The sequence below is a fragment of the Cebus imitator genome, unplaced genomic scaffold (assembly GCF_001604975.1).
Source record: "Cebus imitator isolate Cc_AM_T3 unplaced genomic scaffold, Cebus_imitator-1.0 Scaffold27, whole genome shotgun sequence".
Classification (NCBI taxonomy): Eukaryota; Metazoa; Chordata; class Mammalia; order Primates; family Cebidae; genus Cebus; species Cebus imitator.
Window position 1 is genome coordinate 3,540,749 of NW_016107342.1, and position 22,689 is coordinate 3,563,437.

The following is a 22,689-nucleotide window of genomic DNA, read 5'->3' on the forward strand; positions in this document are numbered from 1 at the left end:
CTGTTCTGGCCTACCAAAACTGCAGGCAACCGGATTGGTTCTGGAATGGTTCTAAGTATCTGGGTCCTTGTTCATGTGAAGCCCTCTGACCTACAGGACACTGAACCAAAACAGGTTTCTGAGTTGTGCCCAAATAGACTGGACCTGCTTGGATGTCCACAGAATCACTTTAAATTAGAGATCGAGTATATTTTACCTTGTTCCCATTTGTTAGATGTCAGGACAGTGCAGACTTTAGCTATTACAAACAGGAAAGAACAGGAATAACTGGTTATAGGTTTATCTGAGGAATAACTAGTTACAAATTTATTTGAAATTTAAAAGCAACATGGTAGGAAACAAATGTGCCAATATTCTAGAAAATAGGCAAAAATGCCCAAGGGACTACAGAATTAGCTCATGGATTATCAAAATTACAAATATAAAAATAACTAGTGATTGAGGTGATGGTCATTTTTGCCCAAATAGTTATTCTGTTTCCTTTTATGAAATTGCATTTATCCAACTTGTTTCCAGCAACACTGTGCTGTGTTCAGCACGAGAGCAACCCATGGTGAATGACTGGCCTGGAACTTCCAATGTTGTTCTGAACTCCTGTCCCCACTCCTACCCATTGAGAAATCAGGATACAAGGTCGTTTGTACCAGGGAGGAAGCTGTCTGTTTCTTACATCTTCAAAATTGACATGTCCAGAATGAAATCACAAAGCAGGTTCTCCAGAGTGGGCGATAGGAAAGTGGTGAAGATAATTACAGGGACAAATGGGTACATTCTTCAGTCTCTTAAACTCGTGTACTGTCATTTGCAAAGATTACATATTTTGATATGGCTCTCGTTATTGTCTTTTAGCAAAACAGAAGCAAAAAGTGGTAAGTTGTATTTCCTTTTTAAATCTACTGTTAAGGTTCCTATACATACATGCCTGCCATGCTCCATCTCAGTGACCCAAGTGGCTATAAAATAAGGGAAGAGCCTCCTTGGTGGGGACCTTTGATAATCATTTGTCGTTCAACCTGAGAATTATGAATGCTGTGTCTGCTGAGGCATGTTCAGCCTCACCTTGTTACGTGTGTCGAATCATCTTTTTCAGACGGAGCACATTCCTCCTTACGATGTTGTGCCATCCATGCGTCCGGTGGTGTTAGTGGGGCCATCACTGAAAGGTTATGAGGTACAAATATCATCTGTTACTCTTCAGTTCTTGATCGAGCACACGGGAGACAGTCATGCTGGCACTTGCTCCTCCAGGGTCTGCTTCCATGTGGGTCCTGATGGAAGCCAGTGCTCAGCATGGGAAGGCAGGGGGTACTGTGGAGGGCTCATGAGGTCCTTTGCCCTTTCTTTCCTTTCTTGCACACTTCTTATCTTTTATATATTACATTGTTTAGAAATCCCTGAAAATATTCACAATGGGACGATCTGGTCAAAGATTTACTGTGCATTAAATACAAAGAAAAGGACTTTATCTGTCTTGACCATTCTCACTATTATTAGGAGTAATAGAGAATGAACAGCACAAGGGGACAAACAATCAATCTTCCAGCAAATCCAAACCTTTAAAGCACTAACAGAGCTCACCCTGCCGGCTGTTTAAGTTGATGGCATATGCCACCAAATGCTTCTTGCTTATTTATTTTAAAGGGCACATTTTTGAAAAGACCACTAAAAACATTAGTGAACTTTGGAGATTAAACAAAACCTTGTGACAAGAAAGAGAGTAGAGACTTCATTTCAGATGCTTCTGTTTTGACCTTGTGCTAGCATGGATGAAAAAATAGGTAGATGTGACATTGAACTCTGAAGGTGAGCAGTCTCTGGGGCACCATTCCCATTGAGCTGGGACAATGTGTGGCACATAGTAGGCACTCAGTACACATTTGCTGAATGAATTAATGAATCTCTTTCAGGCAGATCTAAGAATCCTCGCTCTCTCTCCCTCTCTTTCTCTCTTGTCTTTCTCTGAGTTGGAAATGTCAGAGGGATGAGCAGGAGAGTAGTCTACAAAAATCCAGCCATGGGCATGGAGAATTTCCACCAACATGCACAAACCAGCAGGACGGCTGAGTCCGGTGCTGGCCTCAATTCTCTAGCTGCTCCTCACTGGAGGCAGGCACAACGCAGGTGTGCTAAGGATACCTGGCACCTGTGTTCAAAGCCAGCCTTTTGTCTCCTGGCAGCGGTTTGATCCCCAACAAGGAAAGAGGGAAGAGGGTCTGGTGAACACTGCTGGTTTATTCCTCAACACCCTGGAGGAGAACCGGTGGGGGGGTGGAAATTAGCAACTGCACATGGTTAAGCATGAAAAGCACCTTCCATGGTAACCTGCCCCTAGGAGACAACTGGCTGCAATAAGGTCTTGGCTCATAGTGCTCTTCCCTCCCACCTCTCTCTCACTTTTGACTTCTTTCTCTCTCTCTGTGTGTTTTTGCCTCATTCTTTTTTTCTCACCTCTGCAAAGGTAACAGACATGATGCAGAAAGCCCTCTTTGATTTCCTGAAGCACAGGTTTGATGGGAGGTGAGAAATATAGATGTTTTTGTATTTTTATTTTTCTTTAACCAAACTTGTATGATAAATTGAATTGTAGATCTATGTTTCCAGAGATTTCAGAAGTTCTCTAATGAAAAGTTAATTCAGTATTCTTGGGAAGAATATAATAAAGGAGCTCTGAAAATATGAAGTATAACATTAAGGCCCCAAGGAAAAAAGGACTATGAGAAGATAAATAAGCCATTTGTTTTATTTTAATTTATATGTCTTTATTATCTCAGTTATTAACAATTTCATACCAAAATGGTTTTTGTGAAAAAATATTAATTAAAACATATAATATTTCTGATGAATATAGTGGCTTGCTGGTCAAACTAGGCAATATTTGGGAATTGTGCATGTGCACGTGTGTGTGTGTGTGTGTGTGTGTGTGTGTGTATCATATGAAAATATAAATATCAAGTACTGAATTTCCTCAAAAGAAGAGAGTGAGAATTCTTTACATCATAAACCTTTCAAAGTGATCATTTTGTAGGGAATATTACTTATTTCGATGTTTATTATAGTTGTGGGCTTGTTATTATTAGAAGTGTCCTTGTTTTATTGATCTATTTCTTAAAGTATCTTACTATGATCCATTAACAATATGACTCAGGCATTAGCTGTTAAACTTTATCATTTAAGTTTTATGAAAAATGTCTAGAGAAAGTTTCTGTGTTTTGCAGATAAACGGTAAAAAGCCTGTATTGACTCAATCCTACATATTAAGCTCTTTCACAAGGCAGAATGCAGTCCATGTAAAAATAACCGCATTTAAAAAACCTGAGGACTTGCCAGAAATATAGAAAATTTAAATAGTGTGCATCAAAAAGTATGGGTAAATGCATTTAATTTATCACTGTAGGATTGAGGAAGAACGTCACATTTTTTATTTTCAAAGGCAGTAATTGAAACCTCACTCTCTCTTTGCTAAATTATGAGAATGCACTAAATGCATGGAATTTTAAAGTGTAAAAAAATCTTCAGATAGATTTTAATAAATTGGTATATTAAGAATAAAAACAAACGATATTGCTTTAAATATAAATTGTATATATTTATTAAAATAAAAGGTTTCTGGATAATTGGGTTAAATATTCATTAGTTTCTGGAACTGTATAGAAAGAAAGTAAACTGAGATTTTAGCTTAAGAAATAAGAGTGCTTCTAGGTACATTAGTATATAGGTCAGGCTGCCTTAATGAATAGACCCCGAAGTGTCTAATGTTTCAAACACAGTGGAAGCTTATTGTTGCTCACTCAACAGTCTGAGGGAAGTGTTCCTTAGCTGGGAGGAAGGCTGGAGTGGGGAGAAGGGAGAATTGGACAGAAAGTTTGTTCCCTCTGTCATTTGGGGCCCTTAGCCCAGTTATGATGTCTCCAGTCAGCTTGGTGGGCCTGGAGGCAGTGTACTTTATTACTCACATTTCACTGATTAGAACTTGGTTATATGGTCATACTTGATTGCAACAGAGGCTGGGAAATACAGTCTTACAGTCCCAGAGGAAGAGGAGACAGAATTTGTTGAACCAATAATAGTCTTTTTCATATTCATCTACTGGACAAAGTCTTAATAAGAAAGATGTATTTATTCTATTCCACTATCTTTAAAAAGGAAATAGGCAGATAATGAAGTAGCTTCAAAGAAAATAAATTAAAAGCCCTGAATACTAGAGCATTGGAGTTGGAAAAATATGTAAAATTTCTTTTAGACTAATCTCCCTTCTCCAGCAACCACAATCAGAAAACCTACTTCTGTTTGAAACTTTTGGCTTTTGGGAATTCACTTTCTAAAAAAGTATTACAAAGAAACAGATGAACTCTGACTTTGTAACTTAATAGGGTTAGTGTTCTGATGTCCTGGCCTTAACTTTAACCCTCATGCAGGTCCCTGTGGATTGAAGGCAGCCAACATGCATGGGCCAAGTCGTCTGTGTTCTTGGTGGCACATGCACAGTTCCTGCAGATATGCATGGAGTCACATGGTTCAACCAGTGGGGCTGTTACCTAAGGCAGTTCTGAGCAGTGCCAAATCCACCGGCCCCATAACAGCCCGGCCTGAACAAATCCCATCCATAAGACAGCCTACATTTGTGTTTGATTATTTTAGTCTATGACATACTTATACACAACAGTGTTGTTAAAGGTTTGCCTTCAAGAATGAAGAATCTGATGTTCTTCCTCAATCCTGAGGCCCAGAAAAAGGGAATTTATTTAACTGTAATGGCAGAGATTTGTATTGAATCAAGTATAATTGTCTGCATCTGTTACTGTACACGTACTATTGAAGTTGGTTTTAATAGAAATAGAAGGAAAATTTCAATATCAAGTGTTCATGGGGTCTGATGACATGGTAGAGGATCTGGAAGAAGGGCCCAGCAGCAGCAAAAGTAATAGCTGAAGATAGAGACGTGGCCCTGGAGCAATCTGATGTATGGCAGGGCTGGAGAAAGATAGATAGATATTAAAGGGGTGAAGGGAGACAGAATGGACTTGATTTAAAATATTAAGAGGCCAGGCAGCAGAATAAACAATAATGAGTTCATTGGTTGATTGTATGTGGAGACTTTGATAAGAAAGAAGAGATTGCATAGTAGCTTCGCACTGACTCTGACATGTCTTCTTCGTGGGGTATATTGTTAGGTATTGAGCTATAATTTTATGCTGCATTATGTTTTACCAGTTGATACAAGGAGAGAAAAACAACAAATAGTCTTTAATTGAAATCAGCCAAGCTTAGAACAGTGACAAGGAAAGCTTTAGCACAGTGATACAGCATAAACAATATGTTCTAATGGAAACCTACTCTATGTTTCATAGGCTATGAATGCAGTACATTAGGCAAAATAGGAGAAAGTCTTATTATTTTTCAGAAAGTACAAAGAAGGGATCCGTTGGCTATGAGACTTTCTTCTTTAATCTGCTTTTGAGATCTTAGTAGAAAATAATTCAACAAATTGGATGAAAGTCCAACAGTTTGACTATTGCAGAATCATAAACTTGGGATTTTTTTTTTTGTTTGATACTTTAGGAATGATTAAGGCACTTTGGGAGGCCGAGGCAGGTGGATCACCTGAGGTCAGGAGTTCAAGACCAGCCTGACCAACATGTAGAAACCCATCTCTTATAAAAATACAAAATTAGCCAGGCATGGTGGCGCATGCCTATAATCCTAGCTAGGAGGCTGAGGCAGGAGAATCGCTTGAACCCAGGAGGTGGGGGTTGCAGTGAGCTGAGATTGTGTCATTGCACGCCAACCTGGACAGCAAGTGTGAAACTCTGTCTCAAAAAATAAAAAAAGAAAGAAAGAAAATAAAATAAATGATTTGAGTCAGTTTAGAGCTACTTATTATACAATTTTATTGGTATAACTGCTATTGTGGGGTCTAACTATAATACATGTAAGAAAAACAATACTACATAGTTCCTGAGCGCCCTCTGTATATGTGAATATCCACGTGCAGCAATGATTCCCGTGCTGACGAGGACACAGTAGATACACATTAGGCATGGAGCTTCTTTCTTCATTTCACTCCACAAACAATAATCGGAGATCGCCTTTTCAGATGAGATTTGTTCAGCTGGCTGAATCTACCATTCACAGGCTGAACAGCCAGCAGTCAAACCAGCTGCAGTTTTTTGACCTATGCCAATCATTTCAAATCCTCCAAAAAGTTGTTACTTTAGGCTTTTTGACAACTGGATAAGATCAACTCTATGACATTTATTGTACAATTTGTAACTGATATGATCATGGCTAAAAATCTTAGATGAACATCATGTAACCTACACAGATAAGATCTTAAGCTAAAGGATGCTTTTAGCCAAAGAATACATAAAGGAAAAAAAGGGCTCGAGAAATACTTTGAAAGAAAAGAAGCTAAGCATACAACTTAGGGAGACTCAAAGAGGTAGTATTTATTAATAAAAGGAAATGGGAACAGTTGATGTTATCACAAGCAACCAAGCTGTATAAGAATGAAGATAATTTCTAATTGTAGTCAACAAACAGAAAAAAAAAACAGCAGCAGCTTCTGTTCTGTGATCAATTTCATTCTCCTATACGTTTTGTAGTCAATTTCATTCTCCTATACATTCTTCTTACTGTTCTCTATTCAAATGCAGACTCATAAACAGCTACTCAAACACCAGAAATAACTAATTGAACACTTTGGTGTCAGACTTGAATATTTAAATTAGTAAATTTAAATATTTAGAGTACAAAATATTTAATTTAAATATTTGAAACTTTTGAGTACATTTAATTTAAATATTTAAAACTTTTGAGTACAATGTATCTGACCTGATTCTCCCACCTCCATTTCACAGACTCTGGGAATGGGAGAGGTCATGGTATACTGCCCACTTTTGAGAGTAGGATATAAGGATATATATATCCTTTAAGTCTTTTAATCTTCAATAATTGTTTACCTTGTATACATTATATGTGTGTTTTCTTAATAGAGGACACTATGAATATTTAAGAATGCACTTTATATATTACCTTATTTGCTCTTAATGGCAATCCCATGAGATAGTTATGGCAAAGCTACTGTTGCCATTTTATTGATTAGGATACTGAGGTCAAAAGATGTAATGATTTGTGCAACTACCAAGAGAAATATCCAGGAAAATACTTGGGTGCCATCCTGTGTCTTTCATTTCTCTTGAAAGTACACTGTTCCATACTTTGGAACACTTTTCCCTTCTAATACTAGAAGTTTTCAAAAATTATTATACTGTTTGGGCTGCATATTGAATGTAGCAAGGATAGAATATAGACAGATCTTACAGCTAGTACGTTACCAGCATGGAAATACACATTATTTTTGAATAATTGTGTCATAACTGAAATTAGTATCTTTCCACAGAAAATCACAGAAAACTAATAATACTCACAACTTATGATGGATTGCAGCAGTTGGATGAATTCTAAAGTGGAAATAAGCAACAGTTGGGGTTCAGCTTTCCTGAATTTAGGGAATGATGTTTGCTAGTTTTCAGTAACATTTGCTGCTACACCCAGTCTGCTGGGTAACTAAACTCTTATTAGTCTTTTACCTATTGGCCAGCATCTGCCAACAGCAAGTCACAGAAAGATTTCCAAGGGAACTCTTTAGAGATGTATATCAAACTAGGTGCATGGGAATGCTGAAACACACTAGGGGCTCTCAGCATAGCAAGGGAAGAAGTAGAAAGGATACCACTCTAAGTTAAAATAAAAAAATATATAAGCTAGATAGCATTCAGTGGTGAATGTGATTGCTTTTCTGGAGATCCTTTTACAAAAAAGAATTTTGGGTTTGGTGTATGATTTTGATAATAGTAAGCATCTTTGCATAGAAAAGAGAATCTCCTACTTTGTCATATTGAAGGTTTTCTAGGGTTGTGTCTCTCTTCTTCTGAGCCCTGATTGATGCATGTGTATTTTTATTAATAAATAACTTGTATTAGCAAACTGGCTTGTATTAGCAAGTAAAATGAGAAAAAGCACCCTTTAGTGTTTGCATCTTTTTCTATTTTTGGAACATATGAAGCAGTTTTTTTCTGAATGTTTTCAACCTTTGGTCATGTTTGAAAATAGCTTTGTGAAAGTACTTTTATAACTCAGAAAAAATAAATGAGTGTCTGATGATAATCCCTTCAATATCAAGAACCAAGAGTCTCTTGTTTGTATCAAACTAGAAAACCTGATTGTCATTTAAGCAGAATAGAAATTGACTTTCTGGGTTGTTGGGCTCTCCAAAAATCATTAGCCTAGAAAGTTGAATTCTGTCCCTAAACGTATCTACTTGTCTCTCGTCATATATTTGGATTGCTCTGAAACATGACTGTATGTTTCTACCCAGCAGCTACATTCTTAAAGCAAGTAAACCAGAAACCCAAAAACACAAAAATAAACACATTCCTGGGCATGGTGGCTCACACCTATAATCCCAGCACATTGGGAGGCTGAGGCAGGTAGATCACCTGAGGTCAGGAGTTTGAGACCAGCCTGGCCAACATGGTGAAACCCCGTCTCTAGTAAACATACAAAAATTAGCTGGGTGTTGTGGCACATGCTTGTAATCCCAGCTACTTGGGAGGCTGAGGCAGGAGGATTGCTTGAACCTGGGAGGTGGAGGTTGCAGTGAGCTAAGTTTGCACCACTGCACTCCAGCCTGGGTGACAGAGCTCAAAATATAAATAAAATAAAATAAAATAAAATTTAAAAACCACACAAACCCCATTCTGGAAAGGAAAGGAGCTGCCTATGAGACGTTGTGCCTGAAAGCTGCAGTGGCCAATTAGTAATGTAAAGTCAGATGTGGGTTTACCCTACCTCAGCTTGACTTAAATCCTCACCATCTCAGAGCAAGGCCAAGACTGACTGTGCATCTGTGCTTGACCATTTGATTCATATCTGGAGATTTGGGCTTGTAGAACACTGAACTGTAAAAGAATGGTGGAGTCAGGTGACTTGGCACTGGCCTGATGCCCAGGGGCTGGTTTAGACCTGAGCTGCAGCTAACCACGCGCAACTTTCTGTGTTTCAGTTTCTTTCTTCGTAAAATCAAAAAGTTTTACACCAGTGTTTTCCAGTGTCTTTTAGCAGTTGAACAGCTTTTCATAGTGAAATCATATATAAAACCCCAATGCAGGAAACAGAAATGCAGATGTATTTTCCTGGCACTGAGGATAGTGAAGCTGGAGCCCACTGAAGCTCCCTTTAGTCCTCAGAACGTCCCTGAGATCTGCAAAATCTCTTGGTTTTCTTTGCATCCGCAAACTCTCTTGGTTTCTCCGGGAGACAATCTGAAAATGCATCAAATAATTATTAGAGTCTAACATTCTAAAAACTTAACAATTGAAAACTACCTGACAACCTATAGCTTATAAACGTAATGACTCAGGCAAGCAGTGCTTTGCTTCGAAATGGCACCAGAACTTTCGCACAGACTATTGTAAAGAATGATTTCCAACTATCTGAGGAAAGGACTATTTTAAATTCTCCCCAAGGTTTTAGGTCACTGAAGTTAGGTAAAGTCTCTTGAGAGTGCTAGCAGTATTGTCCCCAGACAGGTGTGAGATGACATCCGATTCAGTAATTGTTAATAACTCTACCCTCTTTCCTACTTCAATCCCCAAAGGGTTTGAAAACAGAAGAGAATGGATGTACTAACTGAGTATAAAAGGGGAGGGGTGCTATCTTCCTTGTCTCCTTTCTGGAAACTCTACCAAGCTGTAAAGATAATAATGGAGAAAGGCCAATGGTGACAGTAACTGGCTTAAAGAGGCAAACTTTGAATTCTACTGGTAGATAAATGGAAGTTGAGCAATCTCAGTTTAAAACAGTCTTTAAATTCTAAGTTCCAGATGTTCTCATTTGATAAATCATTTGCAAATAGATGCCCCTCTGCATTTATTTGCAATGTCTTTTGCTTTATTCTTCTCTCTCTCTCTCTCCCTCTCTTTTTTTTATTTTTTATTTTTGAGACAGGGTCTCACTCTGTCTCCCAGGCTGGAGTTTAGTGGTGTGATCTTGGCTCACTGCACCCTCTGTTCCCCGGGCTCAAATTACCTTCCCACCTCAGCCTCCCAAGTAGCTGGGACTGCAGGCATGCACCACCACACCTGGCTAATTTTTGTATTTTAGTAGCGATGGAGTTTTGCCTTGTTGGCCAGGCTAGTCTCAAACTTCTGACCTCAAATGATCCACCCACCTTGGCTTCCCAAAGTGCTGGGATTACAGGCGTGAGCCACCATGCCCGGCCCTACTTTATTCTTCCCTTGCATGACCACAGGATACTTTCTAACTTAGCAAATCCTGGCACAATACTCAAATTGTTCTCAACTCGGGTGCCTTATGACTGCCCGCTGTGTGCATTCAAAGTCATATGCAAACGTGCTGAAGAATCCTATGAGTGCAGAAAACACTAAAACAAGTTTTTTCACATTTTTACAAATGAAGCATCCCTTTGGGCCTGTGGAGAATCACGTGTATTTTATAAAGGAATGCAACTTAACCACCCACTAGTTAATTGTCTTTATTAATCAAAATGAAGAGGGTTTCCCAGCTTTGACCTGCATCATTGAAATGCCAAGGCAAAGCATTTGTAGTTCCTGAAGGTCTTATTCAAGAGCAAATCAACTATGAATTGTGGCAAATTTTATTGCTGCTTCCCAGAAACAGCATGGTTTATTTATGTTTTGATTCCTTCCTGGTATGGTGTGTATTATAAAGGGAATTCAGCAAGGCAGGCCATAATGGAGGAAGAACATTTCTATTGGAGTAGGTTTTTTTTTTGTCTGTGAAATAGCTTAAACCTTCCTCCATGCTGCTCTGCTTGCATTCTGATACTAGCCAGAGCCTGTTTAAAATACTTGTGGCCAATGCGTATTAAACTGTGGTTCTCCTGTAGCATGTAAATTGGTTATTAAGTACTGTGGTTATAAATCACTTGGAGAGCCTCATAACATTTTTACTGGCTTGTTCTGTTCTGTGTTCCTATTCATAGGATATCAATAACGAGAGTGACAGCTGACATTTCTCTTGCTAAGAGGTCTGTCCTAAATAATCCCAGCAAGAGAGCAATAATTGAACGTTCGAACACCCGGTCCAGCTTAGGTAAGATGTTCAAATGTGGTACTTCTTCAAGTTGTGCTTACAGACCTGGCTGACACATGGTGCATTTGTGAATGTCTTTTCCAATTTGTTCCCCATTCTAAATGGAGGAGCACTGAGTACCTGAAGAGAACGCTAGCTACGGGCAAGAAGGCAGCAGTCTTGCAGTAGCCAGAGCCTGCTGTCTCTCAGCTTTAGTCAATTAGCTAATTAGTAGTCTGGTGGAAAGAATCCTCAACAGGCTCTCCTAGTCTTTTCCTACCTAACCACGTGAAACCATTCATCTCTGCTTTGCTCAGCTTCTCAATGAGGCTGATGATATTTGTCATACCTGAGTTACACCTGACATGAAAGGAAACGAGGTGTACAGCCTTCTGAGATCTTTAGAAGAAAAGCTAGATAATGATGTTCTTGATGTTGCTTCTGCTGCTAGCTGTTAGCATACAGAATGACATTTTAAGAGGAAATGGCAATTACCGTTAGTAACATACAAGGCCTTTAAACGTGTCTGTCCTGGGGTGCCAGTCAGAAAGCATCCTAAAAGTCCCCATGATGGAGGAGAAAAAAAGGCTGTAAGTGAGTACCTCCATCAAGCCATAGGTGAGCAGGGCTGTGGAGGATGGAATCAACGCCCACAGAAGCGAGTCCTAGTGCTGGTGAATCACATCGTTCATCTTGAAAGCCTGTCATGGTCTCCCTGATTGCCAAGGGTGGTGTAATTCACTCATGACTTCTAGAATTCTCTTTATATTCACATTCTGAGGGCAACTTGTTTTGACTAGGAAAGACAGATAGGGCTCTTCCATGCCTTACATTTTTTAAACTGTTGAAATTAGCTCTATAGATGATAGAAAACAAAATTAAGATTTCCAAGACAGAGTACATGTCCTAACATCACATTAAGAACCTGCTGACCTTGAGCCAAAGATTGTGCAATTTGTAAAGAAGGTACAAAGTATTATCTGTGTATTCCTGACATGGGATTGGCACATAATAATTGCTAATAAATGTTTGTTGGATGGTTGCTTTGTGAAAGAATACTGAACATACCAAATAGAATAGTGGTCAGTGCTTGTGAGGGGAAGATCCCAGCGATTAGTGGTTCCTTCTTTAGTCTTGTATTTAGAGCCTTCCACATGCAGAGGGAAACATGCTCAAAGGCACAGTATTTTGATCGTGGCAGTGTGGATGGTGAATCCTATTAGGTAATGACTAAAGTCAAATATCATCGGTGACAAGGACATTAAGTTAGATTGAAGATAAGCAAGCATCCATTCTCTGCTCTCCTGTCTTTACCCTTTTTGTAACTCCTCATAGTGTCTTTGGCTTTTAACTACTCCTTCTTCTAATGTATAATGAAAGGCTAAAAGATACTTAAAAGCTTAAGCCAGGTTGTCTGACTCCTTTAACCATTGACGCTTGCCAAGGGCTTCACGGGTATTCACTGAAGTCATTCCTTACAATATAGTCACCTACTGTCAGAGTCAGTGGGGTGGGTGGGACGAGTTAGTATAAACAGGAAGAAGCAAAATCTATCTCAGCTCATGGTTTTTACCTTTACTCTGTAAAGTCATATACCCACAACCATTGGAGTTAATTTCATGGCAATCTATTAATATTACAATCACAATGTGATCCATTTGTGTGCTTGTTAATGTACATTTGTAGATTCCTTCATCAAATGTTTATTGAACACTTGTTCTGTGCCATGCATTATGCTAGACTTAGAAAATGCAGATATAACCCACACACGGTATCTTACCCATGGGCAAAGAGACAGAAGGGACAGATACTTAGAATACTCTGTGACAGTAGAATTATGAACAAAGAGCTAGGGGTATAAAGAAGAGTAGGGGGCAAGACACATGTGAGAAGACTTCTCAGAAGTTATATTTGAGCCAGTTCTTCAAGGCAGGCAACAATGTACGAAGGCATCGACTTATAAACAAAAATGTGTTGTTGAGAAACAAGTAGATTTGTGTATAGCATGCTTAGAACAGAGAAGCTGGGAGTTTGATTTGAGAGGAACAGAAGAGACTGAAAGAGACTGAGGCCAACATGTTAGGGTTCTAATGTGCCTTGCTGAAGAGACAGACCTCCAAAATAGATCCCATGCAATGTTAATTTTACAACATAGTAAGAGTTGTTACATTCAGAATGTTTTCCATTGTCAAATAAATTTGGAAATGATGAATTAAACTGACAGGTTTCTTCTCTGCAGGACTTCTTAGAGCCTTGAAGATATGAAGGGTAATGCGTGTTTGAAATTCTAAAGAGAAGCTATTATAGTATGCAATATATCCCTTGCACAAAACCACCTTCTTCTCATAGGATGTCTTATGAGATTACTGTTCTAGAGTACTCACTTTGGAAAATGTTGCTTTTGGCCCTGGGGAGCCACTGAAGTGTTTGAAGCATGGGAGAAATAGGAACAGGTTTGGATATAAGGAAAATCGTTTGTGACAGAGATCCTGCAGAGAGATGGGCCCAGATCAGTCGTGGTCAGTCTATAGAAGTGTTCATCGAGGTCCTCCAGCATCATAGTCCATAACTCCCCACGGTTTCATTTGACCAGAATAGGATTATAAGGAAACTTTCATTGGAACCCCTCTGACGATCAGTCGGGTAGCCAAGATTGTTTGGTTTGGCTGAGATATTTTTCTTTAAAAAAAAAAAATGAGCTATGTAGATAAATATGCCTTACACATAAAATGTATTTATTACATTCTGTATACATATTACCCAAATGTGGGGCTCACCCCAGTATTTAATGTGGCCTTCTGCGGCATCCCTTCTGGCTTGCTCTGCCCGAACACCTCTCTTCTTCTGCCCAGCTGCCTGTTGCTTAAGAGTTTTGTGTTGGTTAAGCAGTAGGTGTGACTGCCCTCTGCTCCTGGCAGAAACCACGCTTAACCTCATTGCTGGTGCACAGTCAATAGGGCCCAGGTATTTCTGAATTATTTACACAGAAACTCAGAGTGCCTTGAGGGCTATTTGTATCAGGGCAGTCCAGCTTGCTTCAATGTCTTTTTGCTGCTTCCAAAAATATTATACTCATATTTGAAGCTTAAGCAAACATAGGCTTGCTCACATATAGTCCTGGCCAGGAGCTCCCATAAGCCAGTGACAATGTAATGAAAAGAGCAAATGGAGAACATACCCCATACAGTAAAAATTGACTTTATTTTCCAAACTTCCTTCTGAAGAAACATTTCTTTTAAAACTGTTTCTGACGTGAGAAAAAAATGGGACAAATATGCTATTACTAACAAATGTGGAATATGATTTCAGAAGAACTTGGCAAATAAGCCCATTTTATTTTCATTGATATCTTGAAAGCTAGTCACCTTTCCAAGCAATGTGAAGTCTTTCAGGCTGTTGGTATTGGATAACATGGAAAGTGATAGATATATTGACTCTTCAAATTCATCCTTTTTAGTAAAAGGCAAAAGATTTATTTGTTATGAAGAGAAACCAGAGCATAAATTAATTCTTTTTAATACTGATATGCCTTAAACTTCAATGATTCTATGGGAAATAAGAATTTTATGAAATCATGCAAAACACGAGAAAATAGAGTTTCATGAGCGTCTTGAGCATACGTGACCCTGCGCACCCTGTCAATCCTTTTGGTTAAGGAAGGGAGAATTTTCTGGTGGGCAATGTGAACTTGAATTTACACTAAATAAGCAAAGCAAATCACAAACACTTTTCAATGGGGATATTTAGAGCAACATTACCTTTTCCCTAGGCCATCATTAGGATAATTTAAGGCCGGGCTCGGTGGCTCACACCTGTGATGCCGACACTTCAGGAGGCCAAGGCAGAAGGATTCCTTGGACTTCGGAGTTCAAGCCTGGGAAATATACTAAGACCCTGTTTCTACAAAAAATAAAAAAAAATTTAGCCACGCACAGTGATGTGCACCCGTAGTCCCAGCTATTCAGGAAGCTGAGGTGGGAGGATCAATTGAACCCAGAAGGTTGAGGCTGTAGTGAGCCATGATTGAATCACTGTACTCCAGCATGAGGAGTACAGAATTAGACCCTGCCACTAAAAATTAATAATAATAATAATAATTTAAATTAGATAGCTTTGTCTACTCTATGTACTTCAGGCCAGATTACAGCAATTGTTTGGTCACGCCTATAGCCAAAAAATAAAAAACAAAATCAGCTGGGCAGGAGGCTCATGTCTGTAGTCCTAGCACTTTGGGACGCCAAGGTGGGTGGATCACTGGAGATCAGGAGCTCGGGAGTTCAAGACCAGCCTGGCCAACATAGTGAAACCCCACCTCTACTAATAATACAAAAATTAGCTGGTCATGGTGGCGCATGCCTGTAATCCCAATTATGTGGGAGGCTGAGGCACAAGAATTGCTTGAACCTGGGAGGTGGAGGTTACAGTGAGCCAAGATCATGCCACTGCACTCCAGCCTGGGCAACAGAGTAAAACTCTGCCTCAAAAACAAAAACAAAATTATCTGAAAATAAAATAGTATAATTCAGACTTTGGGTATGATCCAATAAATCAGGTAATTTATAATATATATATATATGTGTGTGTGTGTGTATATATATATATATATATATATATAAACTTTTTTATATTTCAGAAAGCCATGTCCTATATTGCTTATCTGTTTTCCTTTAAAAAAGAAACTGGATTGCTTCAGATGTTTGAAAATAAGTAGATTTTTCATTTGACTAGACTTGTGCATAGTTTTGGGTCATTTGACTATTACAACCAGCCAGATAGATTTGCATCTAGATGTATTGCAGTGTTTTAATATAGTTGGCCTTTTTTTTTTTTTTTAATATTCAAGCTAATTATGCCTTAGAACAAGTGACTTGGCTCTCATACTTAAATCTAACCAGTCAGTAACATGATTAGTTTTAAGGGTAGACTTAGAACAATCAGCCAGTAGTACAAAAATGTGCATATCAGTTAAAACAGATGAGTTGCAGGCTTTTTGTTTTTGTTTTTGTTTTTTTAAAAATGGATTGACAAAGTATTAGTATATTCTTTGTTGACAGAAATATTTCATTGTAATTTGCTTTCCATGTGATATTGCTTTGCACATGTATTTCAATTGTTTTCTAAATGTGGTTTCAGCTTCTATGACTAACATTGAAGTTCTTTAGGACAAAGCAACAATCAAAAACAACATAAAACAATCACTGTAGGTATACAAACAGCTAAATATTATGTCGAATAGAAGAAGCAAATCAGGAGAGCCATCTCAGGTTTTTCTACCAACTGGTTGTGTGCAAAACTCAACCCATCTCCATCTATATTTAGAAAAGATCTTAAATTAGACAGGACTATAAAAATTTAAAATGTTTTGTTTTGTAATGTAGACCAATATATCTGAAAATATACTATATCTTTTTAATGTAAGAACTAATTCATAACAATAACCAGGATCTATTTATTATTTTTCCTTTTAGCGGAAGTACAAAGTGAAATTGAAAGAATCTTTGAGTTGGCAAGATCGTTGCAACTGGTTGTTCTTGATGCAGACACCATCAATCACCCAGCACAACTTATAAAGACTTCCTTAGCACCAATTATTGTTCATGTAAAAGTTTCATCTCCAAAGGTGATTAGCTCCTTTCTGTCTTTTTTTTTTTTATATATATTTATCATTCTTGACTTTGAAAGCTCCTTTCTGTCTTAAGGGTTAGAAGTGCATCTTTTAAAAATGTGCTTTGCTCTATGGATTTTGGTTGGACAAGGAGATTTGGTGGACAAGGAGAACGTCTTGCTGATTATTAATAAGTACATTTAAAATCTTTCCACAGTGTACAGATTCTATGAATTTTCAGATAGCAAAGACTATAATAGTTCGTTTCTTCTAAAAGCTACTATTATGGATCCCAACCAGACAGTTATGTAAGTGTATAATAGAAACAAAACATTAAGACAGACGTGGAAAAGTAGATTCTGGCTTATCGTAGACTATGAATTCTATATTGGTAAATTTCTTGGATATTGATTCCTGTATCACCCAGACTCTGTACCCAGTTGAGAGAGTACATTTATATTGATCAAAAAAGGCATCTATATTTATCATATATAAAACAGAATATCACTGTTTAAACATCTTTTATGGAAACATTATGGACACTGATGTTTGTGGTTAGGTGGGGTACTTTAAAGAATATAGTTATTCCATGATAAACACAATGGGAAATTTGCTGTGTATCTTTATACCATTGTGGGAGGTAAAAATAAAAGTGAAATAGCCCCACATTGGTTTCTTTTGATTTGGGTGTTCTTTCATTTTTAAAAAAGGATATTGTTCTTAAAAAGTTAATGTGAAATGGATACCCTTGGGAAGTACCATCTTAATAATCAGTTTCTTGTCTGTGCCTCCTACTGTATTTTGGTGCCTAAATACAAATTCAACTGCCAACCAACATGGTAGTCTCCTCTCATGGGTGGAGAATGTCTAAAGAAGCTGTATGCTTCTCCAGATTTTCTGAGATCTTAGCCTTCCGTCTATCTCTGCAGATGTTGCTTTAGTGCAGTAGACTTGGGAATCTTGAGCACACAGGGCCATTTGAGAATCAGTAGAATGGATCAAAAGTGCTTCTAGGATTCAAGCATTTCACTGCAGTGCAGGAGTGGTCAGCCCTTCCCACTGCCCATGACACTATGGTGTCCTTAACTGTAAGAACAGGGGTTCTGGGGTATTATAGAGCTCATAGATTAGCACTGTTTGCAGGGGAAGGACCAAGGGAGAGGGCAGTGTATAGTCAAATGCAGTTACAGCAGTAGCCAAAAGACATAGATATATCACCGGTTTACATGTAACAATATACCAATAAAAATGTTTTGTCTGGATCTCCAATCATGGAATAGTCTGATTAATAAGATTAAACTGAAATGTTTCATTAATAGTTGGTGACAAAAATAACAAATATGTAAATGAAACATTTATCTGACATGGAGATAGTGAGCTGAAACATTATTCAACTGAATAACATTAAAATATTACTGAACATAAACGAACTGCTACAGTCGACTCCCTCCATTTTTGCAAGGCTCTCTTTGAAATCTCTGAGGAAAACCTAAGGTGAAAACTTGGGCTCCTACGGAGACTTCACACAGAGTTAGAATAGGATGAATGTATCAAATCCATGGTAACTGAACGCAAATGTAAGCAGATGACATTATTACAGGTTTAACTATATGATTTCTCACACTATATTTCCTCTCTAATAATACTCAGGGCCAAACAGACCATTAAAAAGATCCTGGCTTATTTTATTTTCTTTCAACTCATCTACAATACCTCAGGTTTATGTCTTCTTCTATCAGGTTTTACAGCGGTTGATTAAATCTAGAGGAAAGTCACAAAGTAAACACTTGAATGTTCAACTGGTGGCAGCCGATAAACTTGCACAATGCCCCCCAGTAAGTATGATCATTTTTTGTCTTAATCATTCTTGACCGGTTATAAGAGGATGTTTTTTTTTTCCATGTTGTCGTTTTCATTCGAAAATGAGAGTGATGATGGTATGTTGTCATCTAAAGGATTTCTTGGAACAAGCTGCTGCTGTTATGTTGCTTGTACTCAGGCATCCAGATGTGGATGGTATTTGCCTTATAATAAGAAATGAACTTAGTGTCCGGGGTCTGCTCTCTTCACTGCTACCTTGTTTGCTTTGCAAACATGTAGCAAACCACTTCGCATCCAGCCTCCAGTCATGTGGACTCGCTTAAGAAAAGAACAAAAGAAAACATACCAATTTGATCTTCCTTTAACTTTTCTGCAAGAAAATTCTAGCAGGCATAAAAGATGATGACACTGAAGGTCAAGAATTGATTGGAACTAGAGAGGCCCTGTGGTTAGAGTAGATGAAAGAGTCAGGGCTGAGCGAGATGAAAAATGAAATTACAGCAACTCTTTTTCTAATGCCATTGCCAGAAAACTGCTGCTGGGTTGGAAGGTGAGCAGTGGCGGGCTGGGCTGGGAGAGGGAACTGCTATCACGCGGCACTGGGTCCCCGGTGGCCAGTCAGTCTCTCCTCTTTTTCCACTGACTTGCTATTTCTGTGCCTATGTTTCTGTAAAGGAAATAACTGTCCTTCTTACTCAATGGATTCACTAGATTGTTTTATATACTTGTGTAGGATTGTTTAAACTCTATGGAAGCATAAAATCTGATTCAAGTGTTTAGAGAGGCAACACAGCATAACCGGTAAAAGCACAGACCCTGGAGCCAGATATTTGGGTTTTGAATCCACACTAACTAGTTACGTAATCTTGGGCAAATACCTATCTCATGGGATTGGTGTAAGGATTGAGTAAGTGAATATGTGGTAAAGCTGTTAGAACAGTGCCAGGCACATAAGAAGCACCATCTAAGTTTTCTTATTATAATTACTGGATACATTTTGTGTGATGCCATGTCTGGTCTGGTAGACTCCGTAAGAACCTGTGCCTCTCTGGCTCACTGTTGTATGTCAGTTCCCTATCATAGTAGGCCCATAATATATATTTGTTGAATGAGTGAATGAATGAATATTCAGATGATAAGAGTACAATGCATCCTTTCATTAGATGCTTACAATGGGCCAATGTGCCAGATGCTCTACATAGACTATCTCTAATCTTCACAGTTACCTAGTAAGATAGGCTGTATTATCCCCATTTTATAGTTTAGGCAACTGAAAACAGAGATTAAATAATCTCCCTAAGGTGACATAGCAAATTAGGATTCAATCTGTTCTAGATCTGTCTGGCTCCAAAGACAATTTCCTACCCCCTAATTCCATCCACCCTCACACACACGTACCTGATTACCTACCCTGAAGATACTTTGGATAGCTTGGAGTATGGAGTGCTCTTTTAAGAAGTTTAACTTCACGCCGGCTGATAATGAAGCCCAATTACACAGTGGAATGTATAATTAAAACACTGATCAGATATAGAAGAATGTATTGCCCAGCCCTGACCCTAGTTTCACAGTTGAAGGAAGATAATCTACATTGTCTAGCTATCAAAAGCTAGGAACTATGTTATTATTTCCAATTTTTAGTACAATCTTATAAGGGTAGTTATATCAGTTTGGTCTTCTGGGAAGCAGACACCTAAATGGAATTAGAAGTGCAAGAGATTTATTGGAGAAATTTTATTTTTATGAAAATAAGTTTATTAACATTTATTCTAATAATTATTAGAGAAAATTCTTGTGTCCTATTAAGTTTGAGGGATTTTAGCTGCTGAGAGTAGTTGTACATATAATATGGTTTGCTACATCTGAGATAGCTAGAACCAAGAAAAGATATGTGTACCTGTAAAAGCAAGTAGTATCATGAGCTACCTTAGGACTTGTGCCCAGGTCAGAGATTTCAAGCAGCTCTATGACTGGAAAGACAGCCTTGCCCTATCATTAACTCAGTAGGATCAACACTTTCTCTTTTTGTATCGTTGGTAAGATAACCTGGAATTTTAAACAGGCAGTCTAGATAGATAAGGTTACTTTGTACTTAACATTTTCTAAACAGTTTACTTTATTAAACGTGTTTAATTGATATCGCACAGACAGTATTAATGCTGAGAAGGAATTGTATCTTCTATTTTGGCATGTGCGAAGAAATCTTTGGATTATAAAACCCAGTAATAATCTTAAAATGTATCTGCATTTGCCCCTGCTTTACTTCAAGACCATAATTATAATTGTCATCCAAAGATTGGTGATCACTGTGTCATTTTAATTTGCAACTTACTTAATTGGCCACAGTTATCTCTAGTCTGAAAAGTCAGCAAATTACATTGGCAAAGTATCACATTGCTAAGAAATGAAAGGCAACAGTTTTTGGAAAGAGAAGTCCATAAGAGCACTGAAGAAAGTTAACTCTGAGGCTGGGCGCAGTGGCTCATGCCTGTAATCCCAGCACTTTGGGAGGCCAAGAGGGGTGGAACACAAGATCAAGAGATTGAGAGCATCCTGGCCAACATGGTGAAATCTTATCTCTACTAAAAATACAAAAATTAGCTGGGTGTGGTGGCTTCCACCTGTAGTCTCAGCTACTCGGGAGGCTGAGGCAGGAGAAGCATTTGAACCCAGGAGGCAGAGGTTGCAGTGAGCCAAGATCGTGCCACTGCACTCCAGTGTGGGTGATAGAGTGAGACTCTGTCTCAAAAAAAAAAAAAAAAGTTAACTCCGTAGCTAGAAGAATTAATCCTAGATCAGTGACAAATGAAGCAAAAAGGGACTTTAAAGAGTACCCAATATAGTATTTCCTAGACTATATTATTTACAATATGGGTCCCATGTGATATCAGTAAGTGTTATGAGAAAATAATTCTGATACCAAAAATGTTTGAGAAAACACCCAGGTGAACAAATCTAGTCTGGTTTCTTTGCTATAGAATCCTGAATACCCTAATGTGTATTTTACACCTCCAATAGGACAAATAGTATGCAGAACTTCCCCTAAAATTGTGACTGTAGCTCTGCTTTTCCATTGAGCATCCAACAGGTCCAGTGAAAGATGTCTAGGGAAAGACTGACTTAGTCCAGTCTCCTCATTTTACAAATGAGGGAACTGAGACCAGAGAACTAGCTTTTCAAAGGTTTTACGCCTGGGCCAAAGTCAGCTTAAGATCTCCTTCTCCTAGTCTAGCAAGACTTTAGATAATGAACGGCAACAGGTCAGTTATATATTCTCCTGGAAAGAAAAGTATGGGTTTCGTGGATAAGGATTTTTCTAGGTGAGAGATCAGTAAACTTTTTAAGTAACTAAAGGGCCAGATAGTCATATCTTAGGCTTTGTTGGCTATATAGACTCCTTTGCAAAACTACTCATCTCTGCTCTTGTAGCAGAAAAGCAAACATAGACAGTGTGTGAACAAATAGGTGTAGCTGAGTTCCAATCAAACTTCGTAGAAACATGAGGCAGGCCTGATTTAGCCAGCAAACTGAAGTTGCCATCTTGTTCTAGGACCAAGCTATGGTTATCTATTACTGTGCAATAAAATAACCCCCAAAACGTAGTGACTTCAAACAATGGCCGCTTGTGGTATTCAGCTGGTGGCTGACCTGGTCCCTTTGCAGGAATGGCTGAAGGTTGGGCTCAGCCGGCTCTTTTTGGATACAGGCTTCTTACATGGCAGCCCCCAGGCTCCAAGAGCAAAGATTTCAATCTCTTACGGCCTGGGCATAGATATCAGACCACATCATTTTCACAGCATTCTGTTTATCAAAATAGTCACAAAGAGTTGGGTGCAGTGGAAAGTACCTGTAGTCCCAGCTACTCAGGAGATTGAAGCAGGAGGGTCACTTGAGCCCAGGAGTTCAAGGCTGCACTGAGCTATGATTGTGCCACTGCCCTTCAACCTGGGAAACATACTGAAACCCTGTCTCTAAAAAGAAATTTTTAAAAATTAGCTGGGTGTGGCCGGCTGCGGTGGCTCATGCCTGTAATCCAAGCACTTTGGGAGGCCGAGGTGGGCAGATCACCTGAGGTCGGGAGTTTGAGACCAGCCTGACCAACATGGAGAAACCCTGTCTCTACTAAAAATACAAAATTAGCCAGGCGT

The 22,689-nt window shown here is 38.6% G+C and overlaps 1 protein-coding gene across 4 annotated transcripts in view; it reads left to right on the forward strand.

The window, feature by feature from the left end:
• Positions 1–22,689, forward strand: part of CACNB4 (calcium voltage-gated channel auxiliary subunit beta 4) — a 273,910-nt gene that overhangs the window by 235,532 nt on the left and 15,689 nt on the right. For all 4 annotated transcript variants that reach the window (XM_017523204.2, XM_017523205.2, XM_017523207.2 and 1 more), the window contains 6 exons: positions 850–869; positions 1,091–1,171; positions 2,459–2,517; positions 11,027–11,136; positions 16,584–16,735; positions 18,460–18,555. In XM_017523204.2, the coding sequence (XP_017378693.1) occupies positions 850–869; positions 1,091–1,171; positions 2,459–2,517; positions 11,027–11,136; positions 16,584–16,735; positions 18,460–18,555 (518 nt within the window). The remainder of the gene's footprint in view (positions 1–849; positions 870–1,090; positions 1,172–2,458; positions 2,518–11,026; positions 11,137–16,583; positions 16,736–18,459; positions 18,556–22,689) is intronic.